The 10,657-nt window shown below is 38.3% G+C and overlaps 1 protein-coding gene across 1 annotated transcript in view; it reads left to right on the plus strand.

The window, feature by feature from the left end:
• Window positions 1–9,885, plus strand: part of LOC129861297 (adenosine receptor A1-like) — a 17,585-nt gene extending 7,700 nt beyond the window's left edge. Inside the window, exons 2-5 of the mRNA XM_055932587.1 lie at window positions 793–903; window positions 3,091–3,193; window positions 6,212–6,289; window positions 6,901–9,885. Of these exons, the coding sequence (XP_055788562.1) occupies window positions 793–903; window positions 3,091–3,193; window positions 6,212–6,289; window positions 6,901–7,425 (817 nt within the window). The 3' untranslated portion in view covers window positions 7,426–9,885. The remainder of the gene's footprint in view (window positions 1–792; window positions 904–3,090; window positions 3,194–6,211; window positions 6,290–6,900) is intronic.
• Window positions 9,886–10,657: the final 772 nt, after the last annotated feature.

The following is a 10,657-nucleotide window of genomic DNA, read 5'->3' on the forward strand; positions in this document are numbered from 1 at the left end:
ACTCCTTGTGTTATGGTCCTGGTGACTAACTCCTTGTGTTAGGGTATAGGTGACTAACTCCATGTGTTATGGCATAGGTGACTAACTCCTTGTGTTAGGGTATAGGTGACTAACTCCTTGTGTTATGGTATAGGTGACTAACTCCTTGTGTTATGGTATAGGTGACTAACTCCTTGTGTTATGGTATAGATGACTAACTCCATGTGTTATGGTATAGGTGACTAACTCCATGTGTTATGGTATAGGTGACTAACTCCTTGTGTTATGGTATAGGTGACTAACTCCATGTGTTATGGTATAGGTGACTAACTCCATGTGTTATGGTATAGGTGACTAACTCCATGTGTTATGGTATAGGTGACTAACTCCTTGTGTTATGGTATAGGTGACTAACTCCTTGTGTTATGGTATAGGTGACTAACTCCATGTGTTAGGGTATAGGTGACTAACTCCATGTGTTATAGTATAGGTGACTAACTCCATGTGTTAGGGTATAGGTGACTAACTCCATGTGTTATGGTATAGGTGACTAACTCCTTGTGTTATGGTATAGGTGACTAACTCCATGTGTTATGGTATAGGTGACTAACTCCTTGTGTTATGGTACTGGTGACTAACTCCTTGTGTTATGGTATAGGTGACTAACTCCTTGTGTTATCGTATAGGTGACTAACTCCTTGTGTTATGGTATAGGTGACTAACTCCTTGTGTTATGGTATAGGTGACTAACTCCTTGTGTTATGGTACTGGTGACTAACTCCCTAAACGCCTGGTTTCTCTCTATCTCTACAGCTATAAGCGTGTGGTGACAAAGCAGCGAGCGGCCGTGGCGGTGGTGGTGTGTTGGACTGTGGCCTTCATCGTGGGCTTGACCCCCATGCTGGGCTGGAACAACCTCTGGAGGTAGATAGCTATGTATTTTAAAGGAGTTGTGTGTTGTTTGCTAATTGCGATGTGACATTGGCTGTGTCCGAAATGGCTTCCTATTCTCTATATAGTGCACTACTTTAGACCAGAGCCCTATAGAACCCTATTCTCTATATAGTGCACTACTTTAGACCAGAGCCCTATAGAACCCTATTGTCTATATAGTGCACTACTTTTGAACAGGGCCCCACAGGGCTGCCCGATTCAGGCTCCCCAATTGTCCTTTCAATCATGTATTTATAAATAATTCACCTATTCTAGTTCTGCTGTTGATATTATGTATCTATAATCTACCCAATTCAAAGTAAATAACACCTCTGTCTATCTCCCTCTCAATTCAATTCAAGGGTCTTTATTGGCATGGGAAACAAATGTTAACATTGCCAAAGCAAGTGAAATAGATAATAAATAAAAGTGAAATAAACAATAAGAATTAACAGTAAACATCACACAAGTTCGAAAATAATAAAGACATTTGAAATGTCACATTATGTATATATAGTGTTGTAACAATGTGCAAATAGTGAAAGTACAAAAAGGAAAATAAATAAACATAAATATGTGTTATATTTACAATGATGTTTGTTATTCACTGGTTGCCCTTTTCTTGTGGCAACAGGTCACACATCTTGCTGCTGTGATGGCACACTGTGGTATTTCACCCAGTAGATATGGGAGTTGATCAAAATTTGGTTTGTTTTCGAATTCTTTGTGGATCTGTCTAATCTGAGGGAAATATGTGTCTCTAATATTGTCATACAAGGCTTTGCTCACTGAGTCTGTACATAGTCAAAGCTTTCCTTAAGTTTGGGTCAGTCACAGTGGTCAGGCCACTGGGTTCTCTCTGTTCAGTGCCAAGTAGCACCCTAGTTTGCTACATTTTTTGTTGATTCTTTCCAATGTGTCAAGTAATTATCTTTTTGTTGTCTCATGATTTGGTTGGTTCTAATTATGTTGCTGTCCTGGGGCGCTGTGGGGTCTGGAGCAGCTTGCTTAGGGGACTTTTCTCCAGGTTCATCTCTCTGTAGGTGATTGCTTTGTTATGGAAGGTTTGGGAATCACTTCCTTTTAGGTGGTTGTGGAATTTAACCGCTCTTTTTTGGATTTTGATCATTAGCGGGTATCGGCTAATTCTGCTCTGCATGCATTATTTGGTGTTTTACGTTGTACACAGAGGATATTTTTGCAGAATTCTGCATGCATAGTCTCAATTTGGTGTTTGTCCCATTTTGTGAATTCTTGCTTGATGAGCGGACCCCAGACCTCACAACCATAAAGGGCAATGGGTTCTATAACTGATTCAAGTATTTTTAGCCAGATCCTAATTGGTATGTCAAATTTGATGTTCCTTTTTATGGCATAGAAGGCCCTTCTTGTCTTGTCTCAGCTCGTTCACAGCTTTGTGGAAGTTACCTGTGGCGCTGATGTTTAGGCCAGGGTATGTATAGATTTTTTGTTTGCTCTAGGGCAACGGTGTCTAGATGGAATTTGTATTTGTGGTCCTGGCGACTGGACCTTTTTTGGAACACCATTATTTTTGTCTTATTGAGATTTACAGTCAAGGCCCAGGTTTGGCAGAATTTGTGCAGAAGAACTAGGTGCTGCTATAGATCCTCCTTAGTTGGAGACAGAAGCACCAGATCAGAAGCACCAGATTATCAGCAAACAGTAGACATTTGACTTCAGATTCTAGTAGGGTGAGGCCGGGTGCTGCAGACTATTCTAGTGCCCGCGCCAATTCGTTGATATATATGTTGAAGAGGGTGGGGCTTAAGCTGCATCCCTGTCTCACCCCACGGCCCTGTGGATAGAAATGTGTGTTTTTTGCCCATTTTAACCGCACATTTGTTGTTTGTGTACATGGATTTTATAGTGTTGTATGTTTTTCCCCATCACCATTTTCCATCAATTTGTATAGCAGACCCTCATTCCAAATTGAGTCGAAGGCTTTTTTGAAATCAACAAAGCATGAGAAGACTTTGCCTTTGTTTTGCTTTTTTAATTTGTCATTTAAGGTGTGCAGGGTGAATACGTGGTCTGACGTACGATAGTTTGGTAAAAAAGGCAATTTGACATTTGCTCAGTACATTGTTTTCATTGAGGAAATGTACGAGTCTGCTGTTAACCCCCTCTCTATCCCCCCATTTCTCTTCTTCCCTACAGGCTACAGCAGAACGGTTCCTTGAACGAGGATCTTATCATCACTTGTCAGTTTGAGAACGTAATCAGCATGGACTATATGGTCTACTTCAACTTCTTCGGCTGGGTACTATAACATCTCTCTTTATGTAGTATATCAGCTGGGTATTATAACATCTCTCTTTATGTAGTGTATCAGCTGGGTACTATAACATCTCTCTTTATGTAGTATATCAGCTGGGTATTATAACATCTCTCTTTATGTAGTATATCAGCTGGGTACTATAACATCTCTCTTTATGTAGTATATCAGCTGGGTATTATAACATCTCTCTTTATGTATTATAACATCTCTTTATGTATTATAACATCTCTTTATGTATTATAACATCTCTCTTTATGTATTATAACATCTCTCTTTATGTATTATAACATCTCTTTATGTATTATAACATCTCTCTTTATGTAGTATATCAGCTGGGTATTATAACATCTCTCTTTATGTAGTGTATCAGCTGGGTATTATAACATCTCTCTTTATGTAGTATATCAGCTGGGTACTATAACATCTCTCTTTATGTAGTATATCAGCTGGGTACTATAACATCTATCTTTATGTAGTATATCAGCTGGGTACTATAACATCTCTCTTTATGTATTATAACATCTCTCTTTATGTAGTATATCAGCTGGGTATTATAACATCTCTCTTTATGTAGTATATCAGCTGGGTATTATAACATCTCTTTATGTAGTATATCAGCTGGGTATTATAACATCTCTCTTTATGTAGTATATCAGCTGGGTATTATAACATCTCTTTATGTAGTATATCAGCTGGGTATTATAACATCTCTCTTTATGTATTATAACATCTCTCTTTATGTATTATATCAGCTGGGTATTATAACATCTCTTTATGTAGTATATCAGCTGGGTATTATAACATCTCTCTTTATGTATTATAACATCTCTCTTTATGTAGTATATCAGCTGGGTATTATAACATCTCTTTATGTAGTATATCAGCTGGGTATTATAACATCTCTCTTTATGTAGTATATCAGCTGGGTATTATAACATCTCTCTGTATGTATTATAACATCTCTCTTTATGTATTATAACATCTCTCTTTATGTAGTATATCAGCTGGGTACTATAACATCTCTCTTTATGTAGTATATCAGCTGGGTATTATAACATCTCTCTTTATGTAGTATATCAGCTGGGTATTATAACATCTCTCTTTATGTAGTATATCAGCTGGGTATTATAACATCTCTCTTTATGTAGTATATCAGCTGGGTATTATAACATCTCTCGTTATGTATTATAACATCTCTCTTTATGTAGTATATCAGCTGGGTATTATAACATCTCTCTTTATGTAGTGTATCAGCTGGGTATTATAACCTCTCTTTTTATGTATTATAACATCTCTCTTTATGTAGTATATTAGCTGGGTACTATAACATCTCTCTTTATGTATTATAACATCTCTCTTTATGTAGTATATCAGCTGGGTATTATAACATCTCTCTTTATGTAGTGTATCAGCTGGGTATTATAACATCTCTCTTTATGTAGTGTATCAGCTGGGTATTATAACATCTCTCTTTATGTAGTGTATCAGCTGGGTATTATAACATCTCTCTTCATGTAGTATATCAGCTGGGTATTATAACATCTCTCTTTATGTATTATAACATCTCTCTTTATGTAGTATATCAGCTGGGTATTATAACATCTCTCTTTATGTAGTGTATCAGCTGGGTATTATAACATCTCTCTTTATGTAGTATATCAGCTGGGTATTATAACCTCTCTTTTTATGTATTATAACATCTCTCTTTATGTAGTATATTAGCTGGGTACTATAACATCTCTCTTTATGTATTATAACATCTCTTTATGTATTATAACATCTCTCTTTATGTAGTATATCAGCTGGGTATTATAACATCTCTTTATGTATTATAACATCTCTCTTTATGTAGTATATCAGCTGGGTATTATAACATCTCTCTTTATGTATTATAACATCTCTCTTTATGTAGTATATCAGCTGGGTATTATAACATCTCTCTTTATGTAGTATATCAGCTGGGTATTATAACATCTCTTTATGTATTATAACATCTCTCTTTATGTAGTATATCAGCTGGGTATTATAACATCTCTCTTTATGTATTATAACATCTCTCTTTATGTATTATAACATCACTCTTTATGTAGTATATCAGCTGGGTACTATAACATCTCTCTTTATGTAGTATATCAGCTGGGTATTATAACATCTCTTTATGTATTATAACATCTCTCTTTATGTAGTATATCAGCTGGGTATTATAACATCTCTCTTTATGTATTATAACATCTCTCTTTATGTATTATAACATCACTCTTTATGTAGTATATCAGCTGGGTATTATAACATCTCTTTATGTAGTATATCAGCTGGGTATTATAACATCTCTCTTTATGTATTATAACATCTCTTTATGTATTATAACATCTCTCTTTATGTAGTATATCAGCTGGGTATTATAACATCTCTCTTTATGTAGTATATCAGCTGGGTATTATAACATCTCTCTTTATGTATTATAACATCTCTCTTTATGTAGTATATCAGCTGGGTATTATAACATCTCTCTTTATGTAGTATATCAGCTGGGTATTATAACATCTCTCTTTATGTAGTGTATCAGCTGGGTATTATAACATCTCTTTATGTATTATAACATCTCTCTTTATGTAGTGTATCAGCTGGGTATTATAACATCTCTCTTTATGTATTATAACATCTCTCTTTATGTAGTATATCAGCTGGGTATTATAACATCTCTCTTTATGTAGTATATCAGCTGGGTAATATAACATCTCTCTTTATGTAGTATATCAGCTGGGTATTATAACATCTCTCTTTATGTAGTATATCAGCTGGGTACTATAACATCTCTCTTTATGTAGTATATATTATGTTCATAAGACTTGAGGTCAGGGCATCTGATGTTGTTTGTTGAACTAAAGCATTTCAGGGATACATACATTGTTGTTTAGTGGCTCTGTAGCTCAACTAATGCATGGGTAAAACATGGTACTGGAGCTAACCTAACCAGGACCGGACTATTTCCCACTACAGGTGCTGCCTCCTTTACTCCTGATGCTGGTCATCTACACAGAGATCTTCTACATGATCCACAAGCAACTCAACAAGAAGGTGAGGTGACCATCACCCCTCCTCCCATCTATGTAGCCTTGCCCCACCCCTGTTTGTGATATCTTGCCAATTCCTTGTCACTCATTGTCATGCCAAGTCATAAGTCTCATAAGTCACACCCGACAACCACATCCCCATATTATTATTTACCCTCTTGCTCTTTTGCACCCCAGTATCTCTACTTGCACATCATCATCTGCACATCTATCACTCCAGTATTAATGGTAATTTGTAAGGATTTTCACCTCTAGGGCCTATTTATTGCCTTACCTCCCTACTCTTCTACATTTGCACACACTGTACATAGATTTTTCTATTTTTCTTTTCTTTTGTGTTTATGTGTAACTGTGTGTTGTTGTTTTTGTCACACTGTTTTGCTTTATCTTGGCCAGGTCGCAGTTGTAAATGAGAACTTGTTCTCAACTGGCCTACCTGGTTAAATAAAGGCTAAATAAAATATAAAATAAGGAGTTGGCAATAACAGAAACAGACTAAAACCTAGGCCACTAGAGGATCTATCTCGAGGAAAATGGATCCCCTATAAAAGCTATATAAATTATTATTTGTTAATTACAATAATACATTTTTAAAGGTAATCTTTATTCTTACAGGCTTGCACCACCAACCACACCGATCCCAACAAGTACTACAACAAGGAACTGAAACTGGCCAAGTCGCTGGCTCTGGTCCTCTTCCTGTTCGCCATCAGCTGGCTTCCCCTCCACATCATCAACTGCATCACGTTGTTCTGTCCGACCTGCGACAAACCCCTGTTCCTGATCTACATCGCTATATTACTCACGCACGGCAACTCAGCCGTCAACCCCATCGTCTACGCCTTCCGCATCAAGAAGTTCCGAGACGCTTTCCTGAAGATCTGGAAGCAGTACTTCTGTTGTAAGGACGTACCCGCTATTTTGAACCAGCCTAGTGAGAAGGATAGGAATGAGAACCAAAATGGAAACGGGAACGGGAATCCTAATCCGAACAGAGACTCACAGCCAGCTCTATCGCCACCACAAGAAGGGCAGCAGCCTTCACTGGAGCAGATGCAGGAGGCCAAGCCCCAACGGCCACAGTCTCACAATGATGACCCAACACAGCAGGAACCCCCAATGGAGCTCAACAATATCTAACTAACCCCAGAACAAAGGGGATTTTCTACATTGATGTGTCAGAAACCCTATGAGTTTCTGTCTTGGGAGATGAATAGAGGTTGTTTAACAGGAGTCAGAGGCATCCTCATAGTCATTCTGAATGTATAGCTAGCTACCAATGGAGAAGTGTGACATGGTGAAAGAAAAGTTTAATCAGTTTACCTTTCGTACCTTGCACCTGAAAGTCATTAGATGTGTGTGTACACTTTTTTTGAATGTAGTGTGGCATGATACCTACTGAACGGAAGGATTCAGGAGCAGAGTTTGGCAACTTGCAGGACTTGTAAAGATATCTTACAGACTGAAATCACATTTTAACAGCCGGAGGTGTATTTGAGTTTTAGGCGGAGGAAAAAACATTGAAAAGGAGTATTAGGGTTTATACGGTAAAAACATTTAAAAGGAGTATTAGGGTTTATACGGTAAAAACATTGAAAAGGAGTATTTAGCCCCACGGTGGAGGTGTCATAATACCCGTAAAAGCAGGTAAATGGTTCCAATCGTTTTTCCACCATTAATTTTTCCCATAGGGGATTTCAGAAACACTTCCAATAAGGGCTGTGTTTCGTGTAGGTTTACCCTGGTGTGACGTTTTGATAACCATGTACATCTCTCTAGGACAAGGTGACTTTTATCAATATATTCGCCTCTATTTACTCTCCGATTCGAAAAATGCTAATTAGCATCAAAGTAGAAATCCATGCATGCCATCTCTAGCTGACACCTTTGCTAAAAGGTACTGTGTCAATTTAAAACTTGCACAATGCAGTTAACAGAATTGTCCATTTAAAGAAATGTAGCCATTTTATTCATTATTACATTTAGCTAACACGACCCTGCTGGTCATCTATGAACGTTTGAACATCTTGGCCATGTAACTGTTATATTTCTCAATCTGGCACAGCCAGAAGAGGACTGGCCACCCCTCAGAGCCTGGTTCCTCTCGAGGTTTCTTCCTAGGTTCTGGCCTTTCTAGGGAGTTTTTCCTAGCCACCGTGCTTCTACACCTGTATTGCTTGCTGTTTGGGGTTTTAGGCTGGGTTTCTGTACAGCACTTCGAGATATTAGCTGATGTACGAAGGGCTATATAAAATACATTTGATTGATTGATTCATAGTTAATCCAGAGATTCTTACCTTTGCCTCGATTCGGCAGTCTCATCCAGATCAACACGGCATTTTTAGTTGTTTATGACAGACACACTAGCAACTAATTAGCCTTTCATTTTGGGGCGGTGAAAACAGACAAATATATTGATAAAAGTCACCTTGTCCTAGAGAGATTTACATTGTTATCAAAACGTCACGCCAGGGTAAGCCTACAAAAAACACAGCCCTTATTTTAAGTGTTTTTAAATCCCCTATGGAAAAAAATGTATGGTGGAAAAACAATTGGAACCATTTCCCTCTTTGACCGTTTGGTTTTATGGGTATTATGACTCATTCTGTGGTACTCTATTAGGATTTATATGATAAAACCATTGAAAAGGAGTATTAGGGTTTAAACGGTAAAGACACTGAAAAGGAGTATTAGGGTTTAAACGGTAAAGACACTGAAAAGGAGTATTAGGGTTTATACGGTAAAGACACTGAAAAGGAGTATTAGGGTTTATACGGTAAAGACACTGAAAAGGAGTATTAGGGTTTATACGGTAAAGACACTGAAAAGGAGTATTAGGGTTTATAGGGTAAAGACACTGAAAGGAGTATTAGGGTATATACGTTAAAAAAGGGTAATGAAAAATGTGCAATAATGTAAGGGCACTATTCAATCAGATACGCTTTAGCCTATAGTGGTTGTTATGGAGATGTCGGAGGTGAAACTGCTTTAGATCTGTCAAGTCCACAAGCTGCTCCTGGCATTATATCTAAAGCGGACATTGCCATTGGCTGCACGGAATCCTATGTAGCCTTGTTTACAGATTCGAATGTTAGATGTAATCTAGGCTGATAGAAATCCTCATTATTTTGTTTAATGATTTTCAATTTGAGCATCGTCTATATAGCCTAGACTTTCTCGTTCTGAACTTCTTAACGTGAATGGGAGGGGCGTGGCTTTGTGACAATGATCAAGAGCAGTTGCACCGATTTGACGGCTCCAACGTAATTACACCTCAGACACAGCCAAAACATCAGCTATATACGGGGTTTCGGCTATCGCCAGTTAACGCTTGATCTGATTGAATCTAGGCCTAAGTCTCTTTGATAATGAGACATTTTAATAACAAACTAATCTGAAGACACTAAGCTTCAACTTACACTTAACAGAACAGTGGGTCTTTATAACATGGTGAAATTGGAAAGGAACTGGTAGTTGATATGATTCTCATTACAAAAAGAACAAAATACAACACTGACTGTGAGGTTAATCAATGTCACGTTATCAAATGTTTTACATTTTACAATGTACAAAGATGGCTTATAAACCGAAACAAAATAATCTTATTTTTTTTGTATTATTAAAAAAAAAATATATATGTTTATTTAACTAGGCAAGTCAAGTTAAGAACAAATTCTTATTTACAATGACGGCCGAACCCAGAAGATGCTGGGCCAATTGTGCGCCGTCCTATGGGACTCCCAATCACAGCCGGATGTGATACAGCCTGGATAAAACAACATGAAAATATGACTTCAAAGGGTTACAGATGTTCCAATTATCAAATGATAAGGTTCATTTTCCTGCTGTTTATTAAACTGTATTGATTTGAGCTGAGAAAGGCTTAATATGAATGTAATGATGTGAATGTGAATTAAATATAGCTACTGTGGCAGCTCGTCAGCTGTGAACACATACTGTATCTTGATTCAGGGTCTTAAGACACAAGAAGCACAGCAGAGGAATGAGTGGAGCTCTGTTCTCTCCTCTCCCTCCCCTCTACACCTCTGCTCTCCCCTCCCTCCCCTCTACAACTCTGCTCTCCCCTCCCTCCCCTCTACACCTCTGCTCTCCCCTCCCTCCCCTCTACAACTCTGCTCTCCCCTCCCTCCCCTCTACACCTCTGCTCTCCCCTCCCTCCCCTCTACACCTCTGCTCTCCCCTCCCTCCCCTGTACACCTCTGCTCTCCTCTCCCTCCCCTCTATACCTCTGCTCTCCTCTCCCTCCCCTCTACACCTCTGCTCTCCCCTCCCTCCCCTCTACACCTCTGCTCTCCTCTCCCTCCCCTCTACACCGCTGCTCTCCCCTCCCCTCCACCGCTGCTCTCCCCTC

This window comes from Salvelinus fontinalis, chromosome 8 (assembly GCF_029448725.1).
Source record: "Salvelinus fontinalis isolate EN_2023a chromosome 8, ASM2944872v1, whole genome shotgun sequence".
Classification (NCBI taxonomy): Eukaryota; Metazoa; Chordata; class Actinopteri; order Salmoniformes; family Salmonidae; genus Salvelinus; species Salvelinus fontinalis.